At 38.9% G+C, this 23,322-nt stretch overlaps 6 protein-coding genes and 1 pseudogene across 11 annotated transcripts; 2 read left to right on the top strand and 5 right to left on the bottom strand.

The window, feature by feature from the left end:
* Positions 1-698: 698 nt before the first annotated feature.
* Positions 699-3,926, bottom strand: LOC104730209 (ubiquitin carboxyl-terminal hydrolase 24). The gene is made up of 8 exons (XM_010449346.3): positions 3,721-3,926; positions 3,383-3,471; positions 2,376-3,068; positions 2,100-2,284; positions 1,769-2,019; positions 1,532-1,677; positions 1,231-1,407; positions 699-1,136 (listed from the first exon to the last, which is right to left on the bottom strand). The coding sequence occupies exons 2-8, from the start codon at positions 3,395-3,397 to the stop codon at positions 948-950; spliced, it is 1,656 nt and encodes a 551-aa protein (XP_010447648.1). The 5' UTR covers positions 3,398-3,471; positions 3,721-3,926; the 3' UTR covers positions 699-947.
* LOC104730207 (uncharacterized) lies at positions 3,917-6,922 on the top strand. 4 transcript variants are annotated; one of them, XM_010449343.3, is made up of 9 exons: positions 4,037-4,184; positions 4,285-4,381; positions 4,528-4,787; positions 4,998-5,039; positions 5,559-5,641; positions 5,731-5,832; positions 5,948-6,162; positions 6,351-6,445; positions 6,532-6,922. In XM_010449343.3, the coding sequence occupies exons 3-9, from the start codon at positions 4,646-4,648 to the stop codon at positions 6,801-6,803; spliced, it is 951 nt and encodes a 316-aa protein (XP_010447645.1). In that variant the 5' UTR covers positions 4,037-4,184; positions 4,285-4,381; positions 4,528-4,645; the 3' UTR covers positions 6,804-6,922. The 4 variants fall into 4 exon arrangements, with proteins under 4 accessions (XP_087334356.1, XP_010447645.1, XP_087334357.1 ...); XM_087478231.1 differs by having other exon boundaries at positions 4,039-4,184; positions 4,285-4,373; XM_087478230.1 differs by having other exon boundaries at positions 3,917-4,381.
* Positions 6,923-7,217: 295 nt separating this feature from the next.
* LOC104730206 (leucine aminopeptidase 2, chloroplastic) lies at positions 7,218-10,592 on the bottom strand. Its single transcript, XM_010449341.3, has 10 exons — positions 9,870-10,592; positions 9,190-9,604; positions 8,898-9,092; positions 8,563-8,788; positions 8,346-8,472; positions 8,173-8,268; positions 7,996-8,073; positions 7,824-7,884; positions 7,551-7,738; positions 7,218-7,453 (listed from the first exon to the last, which is right to left on the bottom strand). The coding sequence occupies exons 1-10, from the start codon at positions 10,104-10,106 to the stop codon at positions 7,322-7,324; spliced, it is 1,755 nt and encodes a 584-aa protein (XP_010447643.2). The 5' UTR covers positions 10,107-10,592; the 3' UTR covers positions 7,218-7,321.
* A 143-nt stretch (positions 10,593-10,735) lies between these two features.
* LOC104730204 (large ribosomal subunit protein bL21m) lies at positions 10,736-12,692 on the bottom strand. 2 transcript variants are annotated; one of them, XR_758404.3, is made up of 6 exons: positions 12,056-12,596; positions 11,889-11,969; positions 11,669-11,770; positions 11,327-11,401; positions 11,048-11,217; positions 10,736-10,870 (listed from the first exon to the last, which is right to left on the bottom strand). XR_758404.3 is itself a non-coding variant. In XM_010449338.3 (5 exons), exons 1-5 carry the CDS (start codon positions 12,506-12,508, stop codon positions 11,098-11,100), a joined length of 831 nt encoding a protein of 276 aa, XP_010447640.1. In that variant the 5' UTR covers positions 12,509-12,692; the 3' UTR covers positions 10,736-11,097. The 2 variants fall into 2 exon arrangements, 1 of the variants encoding a protein (XP_010447640.1); XM_010449338.3 differs by having other exon boundaries at positions 10,736-11,217; positions 12,056-12,692.
* A 27-nt stretch (positions 12,693-12,719) lies between these two features.
* Positions 12,720-15,229, bottom strand: LOC104730205 (putative WRKY transcription factor 32). Its single transcript, XM_010449339.2, has 5 exons — positions 14,767-15,229; positions 14,616-14,662; positions 13,587-14,242; positions 13,335-13,493; positions 12,720-13,236 (listed from the first exon to the last, which is right to left on the bottom strand). Exons 1-5 carry the CDS (start codon positions 14,990-14,992, stop codon positions 12,891-12,893), a joined length of 1,434 nt encoding a protein of 477 aa, XP_010447641.2. The 5' UTR covers positions 14,993-15,229; the 3' UTR covers positions 12,720-12,890.
* A 702-nt stretch (positions 15,230-15,931) lies between these two features.
* On the top strand, positions 15,932-17,845 carry LOC104730203 (BTB/POZ domain-containing protein At4g30940 pseudogene; annotated as a pseudogene). The gene has a single exon (XR_015574403.1). The product of XR_015574403.1 is annotated as a BTB/POZ domain-containing protein At4g30940 pseudogene (transcript).
* Positions 17,846-18,244: 399 nt separating this feature from the next.
* Positions 18,245-21,654, bottom strand: LOC104730201 (omega-6 fatty acid desaturase, chloroplastic). Its single transcript, XM_010449336.3, has 10 exons — positions 20,792-21,654; positions 20,620-20,683; positions 20,048-20,289; positions 19,814-19,957; positions 19,587-19,738; positions 19,384-19,506; positions 19,105-19,282; positions 18,893-19,011; positions 18,691-18,805; positions 18,245-18,571 (listed from the first exon to the last, which is right to left on the bottom strand). Exons 1-10 carry the CDS (start codon positions 20,828-20,830, stop codon positions 18,407-18,409), a joined length of 1,341 nt encoding a protein of 446 aa, XP_010447638.2. The 5' UTR covers positions 20,831-21,654; the 3' UTR covers positions 18,245-18,406.
* Between the last annotated feature and the right edge of the window lie 1,668 nt (positions 21,655-23,322).

Raw genomic sequence — 23,322 nt, 5'->3', positions numbered from 1 at the left:
AGTGAATCGCCATTTAATTTTTGTTTTAGGTACAGCCGTACAGTGAGTTGTCTTGTAGTGGTTGCCATTTCTGTTTCATTGCATGTTATATGTAACAAAGAGGCCGGTGTTGATAAGAGTGTATCTAGATTAAGTCACTTCCGGTTAATGATTAATTAAGTCATATTGAGATACACAATTAAGATATTTTACACAAGAATCACATCTCTTGGACGTGGAGCAAAGAATTGGAATTGAAAAATATTGCAGCAACAATGACGTGAATAATTCAATAAAATATAAATAATTAACACAATAATCCTTTGAGTCTCATACAGATTTACCCTTGCAGAACATAGGCTTGTGATACACAAGAAAGCTCTAAAAGATAAATGGGTCAACAATAAAGAGAAACAAAAAAGAATGACAAGGAAATCGATCCTCCATAGCCAATCCTCGCCGTAGATGTTAAGACGCTTGGTATGCAAGTAAGCATAGTATGCGGATTTGACATTCTCGTTGATTAGGTCACCAAAATATGTCATTTTAGTTTCAATCTTGTTGATTAGGTCACCAAAATATGCCAATATGGCATTCTCACTGATTGGGTCGTATTCCTCAATTTGATCATGATTTCTTTGGACTCCATCACGAATGACTTGAAATTTCCGTTCATTGAGACAAAAATTAAACAATGTTTTTATGTCAACTAAAGACGATTTTGTTGGTAACATGAATTTTCGAATAATAAGTCTATGAAGTAACAATAAAATCAGATTAAAACACCCATCTCAAGGAATCATAACAAAACTTTCAGTGTAATCCAGGTACTCTAAAAACTATTTACCTATCGAGATTCCTTCTTTCAGAGTTCTAATATGAGAGAACCGGAGTATATCGTGAGACTAAGCCGAGAATGATTTTACTCTCCGTTCTCCGACCATGGAAATTTCTTGTCTCTGATTCTCTTACACTTGTTTGTAGAAAAGGACATACGCTTGGTCGTGCAACACCTGTTTTGTCCCTATGGCGGTCACCGACGCATCATCGAACCTTAGCCACTGACCATTCTTTCGTCGCGCATCTGTGGTGTAGTGCCCTTTCGAGGGATCCCCTCCATGGTGGGTAATCGTTGCCACAAGTTCATATTTTAAACTCTACACAAAGAAATTCGAGTAGTTCACATCAGAGAATATCACATAGAGAGTAAGAGAAATGTAAACCATAGACAGTTCTGTTTAGGCTTTATACCTCATTGGATGAAGAAACAAGAAGGCTGCGGTTTAAGTTGAGTTCGAGGGGAAACTTAACGCGTTTATGCAGCTTAGTACTCCCTTGGCTTCCGTAGCTAAAACGCATTAGGTGTAGTATCATTATCTTTGAGAGTTTCTGTATCTTTATCGACTTACTAGCACTCACTACACCAGCCTGAAATGAGAGAACTCCAACAAGCAAAGAGGCCAATTATTATTATAAATCCTTAAGAAAATCTTCTGGTATCAGAACTGTATTAAGTGAATATCACATGGTCCTAACATCCCACAACGTTTACCTTCCCAGTAACCGAGGCTCTATATCCTTCAAGATCTTCTTGGGCAGAAAACAACTGCAATGCCTCTTCTATTCTAAGCACGCCTTCCGGGTGAATATCAAGATGAAGTAAGAGATATGGCTGCACAGTAGCAGAAGCCTTGCTCCCTGTACAATAAATAACATACGAGTGTCTGACGAAACAAACAATTCTATCGTTTAAAAGAGAATTTATAATGGTTGCAAATAATGCAAATACCTTGAGCCTTCACTACGCTTCTTAGCTGCCCACCAAATATATCACTGAGCTCAGACGGAACAAAGCTTTGTGTCCTTGTCACAGCAGATTTGTTTTTGGGTCCAACTGTTTCCCATTCATCGTCCTCATTGGGTGAAGAAACAACAGATGAATTAGGAGCAGTAACTTTGGGGGAGTGTTCCCTGAGTTTCAACAATTCATCATGCATTTGGTCCATTATAAAACTCAAAAACTCTTGAGCATCTTCTTGCCTGCCAATACACGCACACAAAGTTAGAATTGGGGCCAGAGGAAACATCAATATCTTAGACAGTGTAAGGGAGTCACTAACCTTGGCCTGCCAGACATGTTGTTGAGTACATCTGGGGTAAACTTTCTAAGGACTCCCTCGAACATGGCAGGTGTAAAAGGTCTACCAGCTTCAACGACGGTAACATTATTTCTGATGCTGGTATTGCTTGGCACATCTAATTCAGAGATGAACTCTGAAAATGCAGTTAAGGTTGGAGACTCAGCCTAAGACGCAGAAAATGGAACAACCACAGATTAGAAAACGAATATACGAAATAGAATACCAATCATAAAAAGAACAAAGCAGGTCACAAACCTTTATAATATCTTTAAGTTGTATTCCCTGGAGGAGCTGCACAAAAGGAGAACATGAAAGCAACGCTTGCAATGTTGCATTGAGGAAGCACAAGTTCCCAGCATTTATCAACCCTCTAGGTGTAAAGTCTTTAACAGGTGGAACAGGTTCAGTAGGAACCATCTGGTTTTTCTTTCTTTTTATGCTGCCAGATGAAGAATCACTTGAGAAATTTTCACTATCCAGAGCTTGGAACTTTGAGCTTGAAGCTTTGTACAAAGAATCACTCTCACCATCTGACAAACCCAACTTATCCACACCAGTAGGATCCGTTTCCACCGCCACATCATTGTTGAGAGATTTTCTTTCAGAGACCTCTTTAACGATTCCATTTTCTCCCACATGCTCTGGAACTCTTGAAGAGTGTTTTCTTGGGAGAGTTGCATCATTATCAACAATCTTATCAGCGCCGACAGGTATAGAAGCATCAAGTCTCTTATGAGAGCTAGATGGACGAGATTTAACTGTCCCATCAGCCTGACCTTTCTTCAACTCGCCATTAGTATTTACTGAAGAATTTTCTGGAACAAGTTTCAAGGAGCCGAATTGTATACTTTCCACAGACTTTTCTTTATCATTCTGAGGATCCTTAACGGGTTTCTTCTCAAGAAATAACCTGGTTTCATCTTCTGTAAAGGATCCAAACACAAATACCTGCCATCAACAAAAGAAGAATTAAAGGAGAATCATATACAGAGCAATTAAGAATCTCGGATATACATTGACCTTCAGATAACAACCATTATATCAACTACAAATTGATCAAAACTAAGCTATAAAAAGATACAAGATCAAACACTTAATACACTACAATAACACTTATCTCCATGAAACAAAGCCACCTAATACTAATCTGTTCTTTTTTTAATTTGCTCTAGATGCAACTCTGCATCGTTCTAGACTATGAGAACTAATCCTTAAGGGAAACAGCATAAGTGAATTTAAACTCAAGTGGGTGATAAACATACCTTCTTTTCACTCATATTTGGAACATACAACGCAACGGAGAAGAAATCGAAGAAGAGCAGCACGACAACAAGAACCCAAAAGACGCAATCTGATTCAGAGAGAGATCCGAAACGAAAGAAGTATGAGAAAATTCAAAAGAGAAATCAAAATCTAGGGTTTGAGGCACCAACAACCCTGGATGAGAGTCGTGGAGTTGAGAAGACATGAAAAGGGGAAGGAAGAAAAAGAGGATTTGTTCTTCTCTGCAAATTCGAAATGGGGAATCATCCGAATTTGGGGAGGAGCTAAGTATAAGAGATAAGAGAGAGGTAGTAAGAGAGAGAGAGGAGAGACGGACCTTTAGGGATTTGAGAAAAGAAATTAGGGTTAGGTTTCGTTTCTGCGTCTGTCTTTTTGTCGGATAGTTTTTGAGGGAGGAGGGGACGGAGCTTAGCTTAGCGAGCGCCGTGTTTTGGATCTTCGTCTCCTTTTCTCGTCAAACGCGTCGTCGCGTCCTATACGCTAAAACCAAAAAAAAAATTCATCTCGGTTCGGTTTTGGTTTAATTCGGTTTTTAACAAACTGTTTGTAATAATTTAGACTTAACACTTCTCCCTGTTTGGTCTGAAAAAGGTTTGGTTATTCAAAACTGTGATTTGGTACGGTTTGGTCTTGTACTTCTAAAAACTCACACATTACATCACATGATGATGTCTCGGGTTCGAATCTTTGTCTAGTTAAAAAAATTAAAAAAAGTACAGAGAGACCAAAAGAGACGGTGGTGAATTCATCACCGGTCCGTCCTTCTCCTCCGACGAATAAGTTACTCTTCTTCTTCTCCGATTTTTCTTTTTGTTTTGCTGATTTAACATGTTGATGAAGCTGATTGGCTAAAAAGGTTTACATATATTTAATCAAAAAGGTTATGACTTTCCCAAATTATCCGGCGAAAGTGGTCAAATGAACAAGACTTTAATTTCGTCTTCTCCACAGTCTTCGCTGTTGATAAGAGTAAGAAGGTTAAGTATCTGATTCGTGGTGGAGTCCAAATTTTTATTAATATATTAAAATATTTATATATTATGTTGATTGATTTCTTCGATTCCTGAGCTGTTTTCACATATATTTGTATAATTTTTTTGAGTAATTATTGAAAATCATGTAGGTCACGACGACGACGACGATGATGAGCTGCTGCCTAATGTGAGAGACCTTTGTTTTTTTTTTTTTTTAATTATTCGAAGAGAGAAAGAGCACCAGGAAGGAAGAAGGAGACAAAGAAAATGACTGTGTCTTTGAGTGTGATGACATTTAATCTTCATGATGATCAACCTGAAGAAAGTCCTAACTCATGGCTCAAAAGGAAGGATTTGTGTCTCAGTGTCATCACTAGTTACTCCCCTATCGTTCTCTGTACCCAACAAGGTTCTTTTCTTTTCTTGCTCACTCAGATGGATCAATGGTTGTTAAATCTTTATTGATTCCTTCATATTGGTGATCCAGTGCTTGTTAGATCTTGATTAGTGATCTGGGTATGTTTTGATCTGTCGATGAAAAACTGGAAATGGGTTCTTGTGCCTTTGCCTTATGGATTATTGAACAGGGATGTGACTATCTTTTTTATCTTTTGTTTAGGTGTGCAGTCGCAGTTGGATTATCTTCAGCAGGGCTTGCCAGGTACAATACTATTGAGTGTGGTGTAATTGAACTCTGTTTGTATGTGGTAGTTTATCAGACTATTGATATCTGCTACTTCTTAAAGCTCAGAGACCAGTGTGAATCTTGATATCGATCATGTACTACTCTTTGTTGTTCTCAATTTACAATGTGATACTGGTGAGATCTAGATTCAATTCTATTTTTAGTCTATGTTGGTATTGGTTAAATCTGTATCCTTTTTTGCATCTAGTTCAAGTTTTTAAGCTACACAAACCACAGTCTAGTGCACTTGAATCCTTGATGTGTCTGTTGTGTTGTGTGGTTATGGTATGCTTGTTTTCACTTGCTCGCAGCGATTTCACTGAGATGATGGTGGCCTTGTTTGTCTGGTTTTTGTTTTAGTGAACCAAGGAGCTAGCTTCTAATTTCACATGCCTTATTAATAATAATACATCAGTTTGCATTGTTTCCTTTGGACTTAAAGAGATGTTTGTACTCTTTGCTTGCAACTCTTTGCTTGCAACTCTTTGCTTGCAGCGTATGATCAGTTTGGCATATCAAGAAAAGGGCCTCAGGATGCTAATGATGAACACTGCACCATCTTCTACAACAAAGAAAAAGTATTCATTTGGTTGATATAACAAAAAAGATTAAAACCTTCTTGAGTAATTTTTCCCCTGACTAATACTATACTCTATGCTAATTGAAGGTAGAGCTGCTAGAGGGTGGAACTTTTTGGTTATCAGAGTCTCCCTCAGTCCCTGGAAGCACTGCATGGGGTTCTGCAGTTCCTTGTGTAGCGACATGGGCCATATCCTGATTACTAGTCTCGTTGATTTTAGCTAAACTGTAATTAAATTACTGTATAGGTTTGATGGTTATGTCCTATCTATCAGTATTTTGGTTTCTTTGACAAAGCTGCCTACACATTTCAACTGAAAGGAGCAGAGCCGCCGGGTTTTTCGTTTCAGATAGTCAACACAAACTTGGATAAAATTAGCCCTCGTGCCCGTAGGCGCAGTGCTTTACTCACATGGCAACACATAGCATCATTACCTCCCACTTTGCCAGTTGTGTACTGTGGAGGATTCAACACACAGAAAGAATCAACCACCGGGAGATTTCTGTTGGGCAGATCTAGGTACCTTAAATATCACTTTTGACAAGTTTTTGCCTTTTTACTAATCTCATATCGTTTCAGGGTTCCTATGCAGTGCAATAATGGCTAACCTATTCTACACACTGATCAACTAGTTTAAAGTCAAAGCATATACAGTATCCTTATTTAACTTCTTATAAATGGGCTTTGGGCATTGATTCAACTTGCAGAGAGCACGGTGTCGTAGGGGATATGAGAGACGCATGGCTAAGTGCACGAGTAAGAAAAAACACTGCTCTCATAAGAACATATCATGAATTCAAAGGTATGAAGCATTTCACCCTCGCATGAGCCATTAGAATCATTCATCTCCAAAGCTTCTATATCATAACATCTTGGTTCTTTGCTCAGGTGACAAGCAGGGAACGGTCGAGTTCTTGAAGCTAATATTTAGAGCGTTATGCCTCTGCTGGGACCGACAAACACAAGACCTACACACGGATTGGATACTTTACAGAGGTAGATCTATAGTTCCTGTAATGTGTGAGGTGGTAAATGATAAGATCGACGACTTGTATCCTTCATCTCACTACCCTATGTTTGCTGAGTTTATGCTTCCTCGTTCTGTAAGAATGCTTGAACCTACTCTTCCTGCTTCTGCTCCTGCTCAAGAGGAAAGCTAGAACACATATCCTGTCTTGCTTAAGCTTTGTAAAATGTTGATTGTTGTGGAAATGAGCTCTGTTTTTCTCAGAGTCTTGTTGATTTTGAGCTAAAACTTATTTAAAAGAGTATTTTTGTTTTTGTTTTGTTTATTGTGATGAACAACAAGAAGCTTAAAATAGGGCTTAATTATCTAATTATTGATTCAACTAAAGCGATGCTATTAAGTATTAACTAAAAAACCAACAATCTTAAAGCAAAAGTGAGTGTTAAATCTTATCTAAAACTGTACATATATTTGTATATTTAACCTGATTATATGAATTCACTACAAAAAGACTGAAGAAATTTGTAGATTATATGATAGGTTAACTAATTATTTGATATAATAAACTCATTTATATTCGGGCGTCACATAATTTACACAAAGCAAAGAAGTAAACTAAAACCCTTTATTAAACCTCTGATATGTTAATACAGTATTTTATTTGTTTTTCATAAGCCACTCAGAGTACGATAGCAAGTCACCAGGTTTCATTTAAGAAGAGGAATTGTTCTGAACCCACTCAACTAGCGTCGCAACTCCAAACCCAGTCGCTGTTTTCTTCTTCTCGTTCCACACCGGTCCAGCCATATCTATGTGCATCCACTCAACCTTCTCGTCCACAAACTGCAACCATTCACCGAATCCGGTTCTTTGTTAGAAAGCAATAATATAAGTTCTTTGAAGTGTGTTCTATTGTTTCTACTCTTTATCATATTTTCACCTGTTTCAAGAAGAGAGCTGCGGTGATCGATCCACCAGCACGACCTCCCGTGTTAACCATATCTGCAACACCTGATTTCATCATCTCCCAGTAACTCTCTTCCATCGGCATCCTCCATAGCTTCTCTCCACTCCTCTCTGATGCAGCAATCACCTCTTTTGCAAGCTCATCACTAGATGTATATATGGCTGCACAAAACAAAAATCCAAACCGATATTTAACACCATCATGAGTCAATGTTATGCTGTTTACTTTTAACACAACCCTATGTACCTGCCATTGATGTTCCAAGAGCAATAATACAAGCCCCAGTCAAAGTTGCAAGATCAACAACCTGCAAGTATATACAACACAAGTTGAGGGAAAAAAACAACAGAAGGAAATGTTTGAATGTCCTAGTCTTGCTTCTATGTATTGATTAGTGGAAGAATCTTTCAAACAATACCTTATCGACACCTTGGTTGCAAGCATAAACAAGAGCATCTGCAAGTGTCAGTCGACCTTCTGCATCTGTGTTGTTGACCTGTTCAATACCGCCAACAATTAGTTTGGCATAAGAGAAAACAACGGAAAGCTCGGACCTTTTGAAGCTAAACGCATCTAGGGAACAGTGTTATGATACCTCAATTGTCTTTCGGTTTGAGGCTGTGATGATATCTCCAGGTCTCATTCCGGTACCACTAATCATATTCTCACAGGCTGCGACAATGAAGTGCACCTGATTGTGCAAAGAAGCATTTTTTAGGTACATTCACTTAACTCAGAAACTCAAGCTTCTTCTTCTGATAAACATACCTCAACACCAGGAGGCTTAATTTGGCCAATGGCTTTTGCAGCACCAAGAACAGCGGCCGAGCCTCCCATATCGAATTTCATGAGCTCAATTAAGCAACCAGGCCCGGTCTTAATGTTGTAGCCACCGCTGTGAAAAAAAACCATGGTCAATAACCAATAAGAATTAAAGGAAAAGAGACTGATACGGCAAAAATAAGAAAAGTGCTCTGGAGATTACCTGTCAAATGTCAATCCTTTTCCAACAATAGCAAGTTTGGTCTTGACAGGGCCACTAGAAGGTTTGTAGACCAGGTGGATGAAATGAGGTGGATTAGCTGACGCAGCAGCAACAGCGAGATATGAACCCATCTTCAACTCTTTGCATTGCTCCTCGTTCAAGATGTTTGCAGTCATGACATCACTGTACATGGAAGCCAGCTTTGAGGCCTCCTCAGCTAGTACAGCTGTAAAATACAAGCAGATGAAAGACCAATGTTCGTATTAAACTTAATGTACATGATCCTCATATTATAAGAAAATTCTAAATACTGATACTCAAGAGACAAGCCATACCAGGAGTGAGAACATTGGCTGGAGAATTGACGAGTTCCTTCCCGAAAATTACGCCATAAGAAACATCTTCAGCATACTTAAGCTTCTTCTCTAGCTCAGGTCCAGTGCCAAAGCCAATGATATCCACAGATTTGAGAGATGGTTTCTTTGACTCAGACTTATATCTGCAGTCTTCAAACAAACCGAGTACAGTGCCTGAAAAAAATAACCACAAAAAGATTCAGTTCCAAAACGTTAATGAAACTAACCCTTCACAAGTTCTAATAAAAGAAACAACTATATCAACAAACACCTGAAGCTATAGCTGAAGCAGAACTGAGCTTGGATTCATTAGAAACAGTCTCAGAGGAGGCGAGAACAACAGCAACACTGCTAGCTTGAGAAGCTTTAGCAGCTGCAGCAACAGCCTCACCAAGACTCTGAAAAGACGAAGGAGATGAAGCAGATTTTCCAAGACCAATCAAACCAACCCGCTTTGACCCGAGACCCGGAAGCCTAAGTACAGTTGACTGGCCAGGTTTCCCGGAGAAATCTTCCTCAGACGAGACATCAGCTAGAAGTCCACCTAAGTGAGCATCAAGCTTCTTGAGAATGGGGTTTTCAAACTTGGAGTTTGCATCCTTAGTCATATCTTTCTCCGTCACTCCAACCGCCAGTATATCACCTTTCCACTCAGTCACGTCCATCTCCTTCCCGGAAAATGAGATCTGATACAGAGACCACATAAAAGTCAAACTCGGAAGTCAATCTCTGACTATTCTATGCTTAACCATGATCGACTGATTACAAATCTCTGACTATTCTGTGATTGACCACAATCGATTACGAGATCTGATCAAACTTCTTAATCACGAACACTAACGCGACGCGCAAACAATCAAATCAACTCTAAAGATCTACAAAGCAATACACTAGAATCAACACATAGATAGTAAAATCGAAGGATGCCGCCATAAGAGATCAGGAACAAACCTTAGGATGATCGACGGAGTTAGCATGAGTGAGGCCGAGAGTAGCTTGTGCGATTGTATGAGCCATGGCTCTAGAAGAAGAGTAGAGAGGCGTGACGGCGAAAGCGAGTCTAAGACGAGACGGCAACTGAAATCGGACGACGCACGAGGAGAGAGACGACGGAGAGGAGGAGGAGAAGGAGCGGAAAGGGAAGCGAGAAGAAGAGGAAGCGAGAGACGTAACTAGAGTGACGGCCATTTGAGAAGAGCACTGAGCTTCTTATATTTATAAGGAGAAGAAGCCGCCGTGTCCTCCTCCTATCATCTCTCTCTTTCTTGTTGACGATGATTATTCTTTTACTTGACTCACTATTTGGTCTTATCCGACCCGACCCGACTCGACCCGACCCAAAGCCCAAAGGCTATTTAGAAAAAACACAAAGTGAAAAGCCCAAAACAATTTGGTTCATCACAATGGTTTAGTAGAGAGATCTGAAGTGAAGTTGAGCGATGAATGTCAGTGGATGCAAGTTGCCTCCATTCTACGTCGGTGTAGACGAGGTTGTCGATGATCCTTCATTGGATTCAGTTGTCTCGTGGAGCAAAAGCAACCGTAGTTTCATCATTATGATAGATAATTTGGTTTATGGATCTCATTTACTGTGTTTGTCACTTGTCTTACTATCAAAAGCTGTATACATTTTATTTATTCACATTACTGCTAGTGCCATCTATCATGAGCCAACAACAGTCACAGTGGAACAAATCGAGATTTTGAATGTAATGCGACTTTACTTAGAGTTATTACCCAATTTACCACCTAGTTTTCTATCTGTGACTGAGATTGGCAAATGATATAAAGCAAATTAAAGAAAAGAGAGATGCACGTGAACACCAAAAGAACAATAACTTATAACACAGGTACATACTACAAATCATATGAGAAGACAAGGAGTGAAGGAGAGAGATGTTTCCGCAAATCTTTTATTTCAGGAAAAGAAGCGACAAGCAGCTCCCAAAAGCCTGAGCCAGTTTAAATACAAATGAAGAGCAAAATCAAACAGAGAAGCCAGATAGTAAAAGGCAATCACATTTCATATCTTAGGAGCCTAGTTAATTACCACTAACTACCAAGAAGGCCTTTTCATACTTTCAACGAAATCTACTTCTTAGCGAACAGCAAATGATAGATGAACTTACTTCAAATGTATCGGCATCAGCAAAAAAAAAAAGTGGAGCAAATTTTATCTCTAAGCAACTAGCTCAGCCTTGGATTGTTCTGTAACTGCTTCCTTGGAGGGCTTATGGACAATCTTTGGTTCTGGTTTCTCAATTCCTTGTATATCGGTTATTCTCAACTTCGTCAATTCCTGGACATAAGTGTTGACTGGTCAAAAACAACAATCATAACAGAGGAACGACAAGAAGGCAAAGATAAAACAAACACAATGTCCAAACAAGAATGCTACAAAAGTATACCTGTCGATGTCCTCTCGTTCTCCTATAATTCTTTCTTCGCTTCTTCTTAAAAATGAGCACTTTTTCATCCAATGCCTGCGTCACTCGTCAAGGAAAGACTAGTTAAGTACAGAAAAAAAAACAGGATGCTGGTACATGAGTAAATCCTTCTACATTCCACACCCATTTTTATCAAGACATTCAGATGATGTGGAGAAAGATGAACACTAATCTACTAACTTGTTGGCCATATATATTCTTGCAGGAATTTCATACTTTTATCAGTCCTCGGATTTGCTAATTTTACTTAAGCACAGCCTCACTAGTATTACAAAACACCAGGCATGTGAATGAGACACTTACATGCTCTTCAACTACAGCATGAACAGTCGCATCTGGCAAGATAGGCCTACCAATAATCGTCTGGCCTGCCGAGCCCAATAGAAGAACCTTGGTCAGTTCCAACTGCAAAGGAACATAAAGATACAAGCTTTAGCAACAATTGCAAATCCTGAATTCGAATGCAAATGCTCTTTGTTAAGAATAGCAAAGATTCATGAAGGAGGGCAGAAGCTAGAATTACCTTATCATTTATGTCACAGAATTTCAACTTCTCGGTGAAAATGGAGTCCCCGTTGCTTACTTTAAACTGATGTGAACCAATCTACAGGAGATCAATAAACAATGAAACATCAGCCAAAGTGTGAAATGAAACTTAAAAATTTCAATGGAGAGGAGCAGAGACGAAACCTGAACAATAGCAAACACAGGTTCATACGGTTTGAAGAGTCTCTCCGAAGGTTTGAGAGGACCCATCACTTTGTAACCTATCTCAGCCGCCTCTTCCACTTTCTCAGCCGGTGAATATTCCCTTTCTACTTCTTCCATCTCCGCCGAATCCTCAAAATCCTCCTCCTCCTCATCATCATCATCCTCATCCTCATCATCCTCTCCTTCACTGCTTTCTTCACCACCATCAGTATCTTTTGTGTTCGAAGAGAAACAACGACCTTGGGAGCGATATCGAAGACTGTACCATGGCAAATCCCTAGTGAGAGATCGATTCTGGATCACGGTCCCATGAGAAATGCTGGTCTCGGACGGCTTAATCCCAGAAAATGAAGAGATCGATCGCGTCTGGTTGATGGAGAAAACCGTCGTAGCGCGGCGGCTCAGCTCACGAAAACATCGAAGGCTCGCCATCGGAGAAGCACGAACAGACTAGGGTTTACACAGTGTAGAGAGAAAGGGTTTTGCCCTCTTTTAGTTCACGTTTTGATGTTTCAGAAGACCCTCTAGACGAATCAGAGTCACATCCACTAAAATTAGCGCTTTATTACCAAATTAATAATACTGTAATCATATCATTACACAGAGACATGTCAATGTGTTTTTAGTTGGTAATCGAACAATATTTCAACCAAACCACTACTAATGATTATGGATATCGTCATGTAACTTTATTATAATATATATAACAAAAACTAGGAGGCGAAAAATTGAGTCGATGAACTCTCTAAAATTACATAGAATCAGCATTGCTTGATTTCAAATCCAATGCTTAACAAAGTCCGAGGTGATAGAATCAGCATTGCTTGATTTCAAATCCAATGCTTAACAAAGTCCGAGCTGATTCCATCACTTTCTCCCCACCAACATCCAATGCTTCGCTCTTTTTCTCACTTTCTCGTCCCACCAAGCACTGGCTTGAAGTGGGGATGTTTACCTGATCGTCTGTCCTAGTTCTCATCGACGTTGGAGCGGCTGCAGCCACGAGCATTGAGCTAGGAGGACCGTGGCGTTTCTTTGGCACCGGCATGTCGTGGTTGTGTACTCCTTTGTATGTGATTATTACAGCTGTTGTGTTCTCTACCGCTGTCTCAATGTGTTTACGAACAGGACATCCCGCAGAAGTACATCGGTAATAGTTCCTGAATGTTTGGAACATAGCAGCACAGATCAATCATCACTGAGTATTGAACAAAAAATACTCATTCATGAATAAAGAAATGGGTAATGCGTTATATACCTTGGATGAGGATTTCCTTTCACCATTTTCTGTCCGTATTTACGCCATCTGTATCCATCACCACAGATCCCAACATCACCAGCTGCGTGTACTACGAATTTATTTTTCTTGCCAGGTTTGGAGACAGAATCTGAACTTTGTGAGTTATCTTTTTTCAGTCTGAAACACACCCAAAAATAAAGTCTATTAATATCAAATCTTTTAAAGTGAATAATAGTAGGCAAAGAAATCAAAAAATTAAAACAAACTTGCCTTCGTTTTGCCTCTGGTTCGTCCACAGCTTCGTTCCCACAATGTGTCTTCCGTTCAACGAATGTTTGCGGCTCACAGATGTTTTCTCTAGTAGAAGCAGACGGATCTGAACCGTTAGGGACTATTGTTGCCTCTTTTACTATTGCATTATTCTCTGAAACAGGTCGGATAGCTGATGCAACTCTAATTTCTCTAGGGGAGAAGCTATTCTTCCTGGGAGGTTCATGACTATGCAAACCTTTGTTAACAATCTCTACCACTGTGCCTGAATCATTGGAGCATTCAATTTTTTTAGCAAAACATTCAGAATACGTACACCTGTAGTAGCTCCGTGAGCCTTTGGGACTCTTAACCTGCTTCTGTCCATATTTTCTCCAATTGTAACCATCACGAGCCGGTGTCCTCGGAACGGGAGAAACCGACAATCTATTAACCACCGGAGAATCAGATCTCTGCTCTTGTTTAGACGGAACTGAAACCATTGATAAACCTTGTACAGCTGAAGCTGCTGCTGGATCCGAAGATAGAGATGGCTTCATTGTTAATGAATCTGACGATGCAGTCAGACAAGGAGATGCTTCTACCTCACGGTCATCTTCTACTGCATCAACCGGAACAATGGCACTCACTACAGTTTCCTTGACGCTATCCATCTCCTGGCAATGTGATACAAAAAGAGCAGTCATATGTCATGCCTTAATCAAAAGTGGATTTTGTGCTCAAAATTGCCTAACAAATCAGACACAATTAAGTTGTAACGGATCAAACTGATACAGATTATTACTCCTCTAAACATATACATAAGGATAGGTTGATCTTGGCCAGATATTAAACCATAAAAATTACTCCATTTCGTATGTAATTGTAAAAAATTCATTACACGAGTAACAAAGAGCACACTGAAAAAGTGAAGTTGTGATTACATAATATCAAGTAATATGATTTCCAGCACAGTCGATGTCGATAAGAGAATCTAATTTCTTAGCGTTAAAAAAAAAAAGGATGAAACTTTACAGTAAGAAGAGTCACCTTAACATATTCACCATTTGGTTCCACAGAAGAATTTTCACGAACACCTGATTAAACACAAAACACCATTTCCGTCAAAATTAAAAACCCTTCGAATTAAAATATTAAAATAAAACAGAGAATTATTCGCGACACAGAACTAAACCGTTACCTTCTTCAACCTGATCCTTGTCTAGGGTTTCTTGCACAGGCTCATCATGTAAATCGTACATATCCTCACCAATAGTCTCAAGTGATTCGTCTTCGTCTCTGAGTTGACTCATTCCGTTATCAAGCTCCTTCTCCGGCTCCACTTTCTCGCTCTCCTCTGTACTGGCCGTGCTCTTCTTCTCCACCGCGTAGAAGACCTCAGTTTCGTCGATACCAGAGTCTTCCATGGACGATTCTATTGTCTTGTTTGCCCCTTTCTCTCGTGGGTTTGTCGGAGAGAGTAAAAAAGAAACGAACAAATTCTCTCTAGGCAACAGAAAAAAGGTAGCCGCTTTCCGAATCCGACCGACTGATCTCTCTGCAAGCAAACGCTGCGTTTTGGTCCTCTCTCTGCTTTAAAGCAAAAGAAAAAATATACCAAAAAAAAAATAAAGAGAGAGAAAGGGCATTAATGTCTTTCATTCTTTGTTTGACTGGAGATGAAGAGAGTATCTGTGTGTAACAAACTCCGTTTATTCCTCCGTTAATCACCTCCCTGCGTCACGTTAAATCATTGACGTATTCCGTTTATGTTACTTTTGGTCAAAATATTCTCTCTGAGGGATATATATCATATATATAGTTTAGTTTAGCAATAGCATGTGATGATGATATGGTGTTTTAATTACACTATGAGAATATTAGAACTCTGATCAATGTTAAACTAATGTTCTGTTTGTGTACTTGACTACTTGTGCTGTTGATTGGTCTTAGTTATCATGACTGTCTGTGTGGCTTCTGTTACCAAGATTTTTTTTAAAATTGTACGGTCCGTTCAGTAAAATAAAGTACAACGTTACAAAGAACACAACTGTCAGTAAGTAAGAAAAGTGTGAGTTTGTTTCGCCTTCTTCCAAAGAGTGTCCCTGGAAGACGAGAAAAAATCTATCATGTGTGATTGATTGATTGATGATGATCAGTTAAAAATCATTATTTACTTTGGATACCCCAGCTAATGGGCCGATATATATATAGATGGGCTTGGGGAACGTTCTCACGAACCACGGTATTGAATTACACGAAATATCTCAACCGTTGGATAGACGACAATATCTATAAGCATCGGACGGTTCTGATGTGAGCAATCTCCACAGTAAGTCCCACCATGTTCCATCCAGTTCAATGTTTAAAATTAAAACTCCCCGAGCAACGGAAAATAAAATGTCCGAGAAAGATATATACAGATCGTTTTAATTTCCCTTCTGCGAATCTTTTTTTACTTTCTTTAAACTGCAGATCATCGAATTGTAAATTGATTGATTCATATAATCAGATTTTATCTTCTTATCCTTTGTCCAAAATTCGATTTCTTCGAGTCCGATCGAATTTTCAAACATCTCAATAACCTTCTCATGTCTTCCTTTTGTCTTGTTATATAACCGGAAAATTTTGATTCTTACTAATTCCTCCAGCTTCCCCGGGATTTAAAACCTCCTCATTAATGGGTTTATCAAAGGACAAGATCAGATTGAACGTTGGTGGCAGAATCTTCGAAACGACGTCAACGACGCTCGCCAACGCAGGTCGCGGTTCTTACTTCGGAGCATTGTTCGACGAAAATTGGAATCTTTCACTACCCAATGATGATCAAAAAGAAGAAAAAGAGGATCTTTTCATCGATCGGAACCCAGATTGCTTCGCTGTTCTTCTCGACCTTCTCCGAACTGGTGACTTAAACATCCCACCAAGTATCTCAGAGCGTCTCCTTCACAAAGAAGCAATGTTCTACGGCTTAATCAACCACTTACGAACCGCAAAGTGGGGACCTTTCGACGGAAACAGACTCCATCTCTCTCGTTCCGTTACAGGTATAGCTCCGGGAGATGGTACGGCGATTAGAGCTGGTCCAGATGGAGGATGCTGTGTAGCTCATGGAAGTGTCGTCCATGTGTTTGATTGGATGCTTGAGGAGCATCCTACGATTAATCTTGATTACCAGAGAGTAAACGATGTTGGTTGGGTTGATTCTGGTAACATTGTGCTCTCTGCTTGTGAGAGATTAGGAAGAGGAGATGGAGGAATGGGTTTGTTTAGCTCTTCTTCTGGAGACCTGAGGTATAAGTTTCAGGTGAGTCATGATAATCAGGTTAAGAGTTATAGTGCTGGAGCTTTGAGTTTTAGTCCTGATTCTAAGATTTTTACGAGCTGTAAAGGACGGAGTAATGAGTATGGGATTGGAGTTTGGGATCAGGTTAGTGGGAAGCAAGTTGATTTCTTTTACGAGAGTCCTGGTTGGTCTTTAGGAGATGCTGATAAGTTGCAATGGTTGAATGGTAAGAACTGTCTTCTTGTAGCTACTTTGTTTCCAAGGAAAGATAATTGTTACATTAGCTTGTTGGATTTCCGGGACAAGAACATGGTCTGGTCTTGGTCTGATATTGGTTCTCCTGCGATGGTTGATGAGAAGAGAGTGAGAGACGCTATAGCGATGGAAGAGAGCAATTCTATATGTGTGGTGAATGAGTTTGAGGATTTAGGGTTTATTGATCTGAGGATGGATGGAGGAGGGAGTAGTGTGAGGTGGAGTTCTAGGAGCAGGTTGATGAAGAGCAAGATGCCTGATGAGCCATGTTACCCTAAGCTTGCTTTGCACGAAGGACAGCTCTTCTCGTCCATGAATGATTCTATCTCTGTGTTCTGTGGATCAGACTGGGTTTTGACGTCTAGGTTAAAAAGAAGCTATGGTGGCTCCATCTGTGACTTCTCCATTGGTGGGGATCGGTTGTTTGCGTTGCACAGTGAGGAGAATGTGTTTGATGTGTGGGAGACTCTGCCTCCTCCGATCATCTGATTTCACATTTTGACAATCTTGCTCTATGTTTGGTTTGCTTCTTTTATGTTTTAGGATTCTTAGAAACTATAGGATGAGTGAACAGAGGAAATAGCAATAGTCAAGAAAATATAAAACATAGAGAAGTGTTTATTCATAATTTTGTTATAATTGATATTGATACGATTTTTTAGTTTCCAGTTTCAGGTTGTGTTCTGTATTTTCCGTACATGACTCTTTTCTCAATGTAAGAAATCAATCTCTTTTGACCTTTAGCTTTAGCTGCTTTCATGGTGGTGTAAACTGTGGCCACAGTCTCAGATATCTAGGGTTTTGGGATTCGCTCCCTCGGTTTGGACATCTGAGTGTCTTTTGTTGGGACAGTATATGATTCTGTCTTTCCACTTTCCGTAAAGATGTCACAGAGGAATAGCTTTAGCTTTCTTTTCTCTTCTCACTTTTGCTTTGGCTTTATCCCATTACTTTCCCGGAAGCATTACTAGCACAACAGTATTTTTTGCTACCATAGTAAGATGATAGTGTTTATCTCTTCAAAGATTCTCATGTGCTAAGTTTTACATCGCATTTCAGTACACTGCAAATTATATATATAAACTGTTCAATCTCCAATCCTATAGCTAAGATTAAGAAACTGATAAAAGAATTGCAATAGCTGAGATAATCTCTCTTCTGATAAGATTGGGAAGAAGATAACAGTATAAAGCGTTGGTGAAGTGTTAGAGAAGCTTATCACTTGAAAAGCTTACATATAACATCGGCGACTGCAAAAAGATATTGAGATTTCAAAAGACCAGTTTAAGGCTATGGCGTATCAAGCTGTGTAGTTAGGCATTGCTTTCTTGAGGAACGTTATTGGCTGCGATTCTTCAGGGGCTAACCGGTCAAAAGGAATGTAGTTCTCCTCTTTGTCATAGACATGACACACAGTCATTATCGTCTTCATCAAGCGCCAGTTCCATGTAGCCATATTTGTATACTGCAACCCAATCACGCAAGAAAAAACCCATGAATCTTTTAGTGTCTTACAACTTCCCAAGGGAACACTTTTTCTGTAAGGATCATATTGTTCACAACAAATTTACGGAAGTTTATTACCTTTCCCCAGTTCTCTTGTATAGAGTCATGAGCTGCACGGAGATTGTAGCTCGGTATTCTTGGGCTAATATGATGGGGGATGTGAACGTTAATATCATGGCAAAGTACTTCAATCCTGTCACAACACAGAAACATTAGTTCATATGAAACCAAAACAAGAGCTCTCAGATAATTAAACATTTGAGCAGGTGGGATGCATTACCAACTAGGGTAATCACAATGAACAGTTCCATTTAGCTGGGCCTGAGCCGCGTTCCACTCATCCGCAGGCTTGAAAGGAATGTGTGGAGCCGTATGATGAACCATTGTGAATGTGCTCATCTGTAGAGAAGCAATAATGCGTTAACCATCTTAGCTTCGATGCTATATCGATACAAGAGGGAATAGAGAAAAGCATAAGAGAGAAGTCTATACCCAGAAGTGATAGCCCAACCACGGCATCAACCAGAATTTTACCCATCCCAATAAACCGACTTTGTATATGATCAGTGGCCACCCAACGGCCATGAAGGCGAAAACACAAGCCAAACTTATCTTCACCCTATTCACCTCGCTTGCTCTGAACTTTTTCAGATTGAAGTGCCAGTTCACCCTATTAGAACGCTCATTCTAGTTGAGTAACAGGTATATAGAGAGCAAAAAAGAAAAACATTGAACGAATTGATCACGGTGTAAGAGTTAATCTATATATACCAATGAGCTATGGACAACCAAGGTCTGATTGGGCCATATCCAAAGATGATTGCCTTACGCAGCGTGGGTGATGAATCGAACTCCTCTGGTGGAACTGGCTGCCAAGCTGTGTCATGGACTAACCTATAGAAAACAAAGCAGAACCATGAATTGCTATCTCTCGTTCTATTGTTAATATCTCAAACAACCTAACTAAGACTTACATATTTGTTTTGGCGTGATGACGGTCGTGCTTAAACCTCCATGGCTCATACGGGTAGACAAGTGGTAGGAAGGCTAGAGTACCCACAATGTCTTCCACCAATTTGTTCTTTGAAAATGATTTATGTGCACAATCATGACCTATCACAAAGAACTAAGAAAAGACAAATCCAGTTAGAGAACAGTAACATGCTGACACATAGAAGAGAGACAGTGTAAGAGAGCTTACCCCAGTAATTGCAGTTCCTGTCCATGCCCAAGCCAATGGCAGAAGATACCACGGGGATTTTGCAATCAAGAAGAGCCCCAAAGTGTAGGAAGTCACAGATATCAACACAGACTTCCAAGCTTTCACATCATCAATCTCAAACACCTGAAGAGAGTTGTATACCAAAGAACAAGTTAAGAAGAGGAAGTTCACATGGTTTCACACACACACAAGGTTTATTGAAAAAAGCTATACCTCTTTGGGAAGTGTATCCATGATATCTTTTAAGGTGACATTATCAGGAAGGTCTTCTCCAATTTGTCTGAATCCATAGCTTTCTGCTAATTGTTCCCTGTCTTCTGCACTGTCAGCTGAAGGCGGTGCAACTGGAACAGCCACAGCTTTTATACATCCAATCCTCCTTTTCATAGGAACCACACATCTTCTTCCTCGAAGTGTACTTCCTTTTAACAGAAGATCAATAGGCCTCACAGAACCTGTATGAATCCACCAATACAATCATAATAGAATCATTAGCCATCTGCATTGATATAAGCAAGCCCACAAAAACTAACAGCATATATCATAATTGCAATCCAGAGAACACAAGCAAACCCATATAGCAAAGACAACAACTTTGAAGCGCAAAGGACAAATATAACCCCAAATTCAGTTCTTTTCCCCTCATTATTGATTTCTTTCATTGAAACGACTCCATAAGCATACACAAGTTAACTCGAAGCTCCAATTTTTATAACATGCAGAGAAAATAGAGAAACAAAGAGGGGGGGGGGGGGGGGGGGTTTGGAGGAGAAAGAAGAGAGTACCAGGAGGAGAAACACGAGCAGAAGCAGCAATCTTAGGAACCCTAGGAAGACATTGTTGTGGTCCCTGAGAAAACCAATAGACAAAAAGAAACAAATTCAGTATGGGAAACTCAAGTTGAAGAGATGGGTTAATAGATAAGACTAAGAAAGAGGGAAATTGAAGAATGAGTACCGTGAAGGCGATGAGGGAATCAGCAATTCTGGAAGCCATGGAAGCAGAAAATTGCAGAAGAAGCGACACGGACGAGGGTGTCTCTCTGCAATATGTATGTTTTAAAGAGATTGAATGGCTGTGAAGAGCCCTCACCTCTTCAAGTTCTTGTGAAAAAATATGGACTTCCACAATTTTAAAGTTTGGCCTTTGTGTGTGTGTGTGTGTGTGTGAGAAACAGAAAAAAATTGCCTACTTTGAAATAAACGATAAATATGAAAATTATTATATCCAAACAGAAGTCATAAAAAATAGTATATAATTGCTAAACTATTTTACAACAGCTAAATTAAGATAATTATCAATTTTAGACGATAATTCCAAAATTACGAATTTTATTTCATTTTGAAATAAAATCTCAATATAAAACTTTTGTTCTCTCCTACTAAATTTCAGGTTGACAAGTATGGCTAACCCTGAATTCTGTAGTGAATGTTCATATTTTTTTTAATAGATAGTTTGGGCATTACTTAAGATTTTGAAGATGACAATGATAAAATTCAAAACAAGATTAATTTATTCACACCAAAAAATATATATGTCTATTAATTTAGGTTTTGCGGTATAATTACTGTAGTTAAATAAGTTTATATAAGTTCTACTAAGTTCAGTTTCAAGCTTAGATACAACAACAACACTATAGTTTATACGGGAATTATATGATTCAACAAGAAGACATGATCATGATCTGATAAAAACATAAACAAAATCGTAATGAAAAAATATGACTATACGTTACAACTTACAAGTGACGTATAAATTTTGATGTCATCAACTTGACGTGTTTTTAGAGCACTAATATGTTTTCAGTTGTAGAAAACATGCGTTACGAGTGATACGTGCTTATAAAATGTTATACGTCATTTCGATTTTATGAGCTTCATAGTGAGACCTTTTTTTTAAAAAAAAAAATAGCTAGTAATTAGCTACTTGAGTGTTGAGATAGAGACCTTTCCTTCATGCGCCGACATATACCACACGATTCCAAATCACCTAAGGCACGAAAAAGTCCATAATTGTGAGCCAACTTGATAGGACATGGTCATTACTAATGTCACATTAGCTTGACTTGTCACGAAATCGACTAATCACGCTTTACGCCTAATTTATAAGTTGATAAACTGGTTTCGTGAGGAAATTAAAACTGGGGATTCAGTTAATAATCATTTTGGGCTTCTTGTAATCCCGATTCGTTGTCTACTTGTCTTCTTTAAGCATAAGGGTCTTTAAAATTATTATGGGCTGAGCCGGGTGAGCCCAGCTAAACTTAGAAAGAGATATACAAGTTGCTGCGACACATGTGAAGCTGGGAGATCCACATGACCCTGATACACACACTAAGGCAAGAACACTAGAAAAGTCCATAAGATGTGATCCAAATTAACTGGAATTTACCTCTGAAAATCATATAGTACCCCCTAATTTGATAGATTAATTTTGTGCTGAGTCGACCAAAACAACATTAGGTCTACCTAGAGACTCTAATATAAGGAAAATATTATTTTTCAAACCCTGCAGACCTATCACCTATGTGAATTTCAAAGTTCCCAATGGAAGAATGCGTCTGAGAAACTATTGCCTAGGTTGACATAGCGACTAAATCACTTGGTTGACAAATCAAATTTAATTACTTTCTTTATCAAAATATTTGGTTAACCCTTAATTACAAGTTAAAATAATTGTGCTACAACACCTCCACCTTATAATGCATGCATGGCATGACTATAATCCCGAATCCAGGTTGTAAAAGATTTTAGTGTCACGCTATCATATAAACTTATCCAAGACAGTGTACGAAATTGATATTGAATAATTGAAGTATATATACCGATCAATCTTCTCATGAACTATATTTTTTAACCGTCTCGCTATTGTTAGTTAAGTTCGTTAAAAAAAATTGTTTCTTGATGTCTTTTCGCAATCAGTGAAGTGATTGATATCTATAAAAAGATGTCTATATGCGAGCTAGTTGGAACCAACACACACCATTATTGATTCTATGCAGAGCTTTCCATGTGAATAGCTCTTGTCCGCTAGTTACCGATGTTATTGCCATTGCAATCAATCAATCTCCCACCAATCTGATTCGTCCACGAAAAATATATATACAAGTATCTTTTTTTACTATACAACATGCGCACCAGAAGACGAAACTCCTTCATCCACGAATCGACATTTTGCTTTCCATTTTCAGTAGGTAAAAAAAAAAAAAAAGCGAAACCCATTCAAACCAAAACTGAACGAATGAAAGTTCATATATGCACATATTTATATAGATATTACATAGATAAACTCTAGACCATAACTTGTACTATATCATCGTCATCTTATAAAAAAAAAAAAAAAAAAAAAAAAAAAAATCTTGAGTTAGAACTTAAAAAATATTGTTTTACCCGCAAATATTTTAATTATACGGTCAAAATTCAAACAACTAGACCATGGGATTGTTCTTGTTCTTGTAAGCGTACATTTATTCCATTATAACTTTAATA

This window comes from Camelina sativa, chromosome 12 (assembly GCF_030686135.1).
Source record: "Camelina sativa cultivar CO46 ecotype springtype chromosome 12, ASM3068613v1".
Classification (NCBI taxonomy): Eukaryota; Viridiplantae; Streptophyta; class Magnoliopsida; order Brassicales; family Brassicaceae; genus Camelina; species Camelina sativa.
This window is presented reverse-complemented; position numbering and strand designations above follow the sequence as displayed.

Excerpts from the sequence above, each read along its gene's own strand:
- LOC104730209 (XM_010449346.3), bottom strand. Across the intron at positions 2,285-2,375 it reads AACTTAAAGATATTATAAAG|GCTGAGTCTCCAACCTTAAC; the intron begins GTTTGTGACCTG and ends TCTGCGTCTTAG. Across the intron at positions 1,137-1,230 it reads TTGTTTCTTCATCCAATGAG|AGTTTAAAATATGAACTTGT; the intron begins GTATAAAGCCTA and ends TTCTTTGTGTAG.
- LOC104730206 (XM_010449341.3), bottom strand. The coding sequence starts at position 10,106 with ATGGCCGTCACTCTAGTTACGTCTCTCGCTTCCTCTTCTTCTCGCTTC. Across the intron at positions 7,739-7,823 it reads TCTTGGAACATCAATGGCAG|CCATATATACATCTAGTGAT; the intron begins GTACATAGGGTT and ends TGTTTTGTGCAG. Across the intron at positions 7,454-7,550 it reads CAGCTCTCTTCTTGAAACAG|TTTGTGGACGAGAAGGTTGA; the intron begins GTGAAAATATGA and ends GAATGGTTGCAG.
- LOC104730205 (XM_010449339.2), bottom strand. The coding sequence starts at position 14,992 with ATGGAAGACTCTGGTATCGACGAAACTGAGGTCTTCTACGCGGTGGAG. Across the intron at positions 14,663-14,766 it reads CAAGGATCAGGTTGAAGAAG|GTGTTCGTGAAAATTCTTCT; the intron begins GTAACGGTTTAG and ends GTGTTTAATCAG. Across the intron at positions 13,494-13,586 it reads GAACCAGAGGCAAAACGAAG|ACTGAAAAAAGATAACTCAC; the intron begins GCAAGTTTGTTT and ends GGTGTGTTTCAG.
- LOC104730204 (XM_010449338.3), bottom strand. The coding sequence starts at position 12,508 with ATGGCGAGCCTTCGATGTTTTCGTGAGCTGAGCCGCCGCGCTACGACG. Across the intron at positions 11,970-12,055 it reads CTGTGTTTGCTATTGTTCAG|ATTGGTTCACATCAGTTTAA; the intron begins GTTTCGTCTCTG and ends GATCTCCTGTAG. Across the intron at positions 11,771-11,888 it reads TCTGTGACATAAATGATAAG|TTGGAACTGACCAAGGTTCT; the intron begins GTAATTCTAGCT and ends GTTCCTTTGCAG.
- LOC104730201 (XM_010449336.3), bottom strand. The coding sequence starts at position 20,830 with ATGGCTTCCAGAATTGCTGATTCCCTCATCGCCTTCACG. Across the intron at positions 19,958-20,047 it reads TGGATACACTTCCCAAAGAG|GTGTTTGAGATTGATGATGT; the intron begins GTATAGCTTTTT and ends AACTCTCTTCAG. Across the intron at positions 19,739-19,813 it reads CAGGAACTGCAATTACTGGG|TTCTTTGTGATAGGTCATGA; the intron begins GTAAGCTCTCTT and ends GTCTTTTCTTAG.
- LOC104730207 (XM_087478230.1), top strand. The coding sequence starts at position 4,646 with ATGACTGTGTCTTTGAGTGTGATGACATTTAATCTTCATGATGATCAA. Across the intron at positions 5,040-5,558 it reads TCTTCAGCAGGGCTTGCCAG|CGTATGATCAGTTTGGCATA; the intron begins GTACAATACTAT and ends CTTTGCTTGCAG. Across the intron at positions 5,642-5,730 it reads TCTTCTACAACAAAGAAAAA|GTAGAGCTGCTAGAGGGTGG; the intron begins GTATTCATTTGG and ends TGCTAATTGAAG.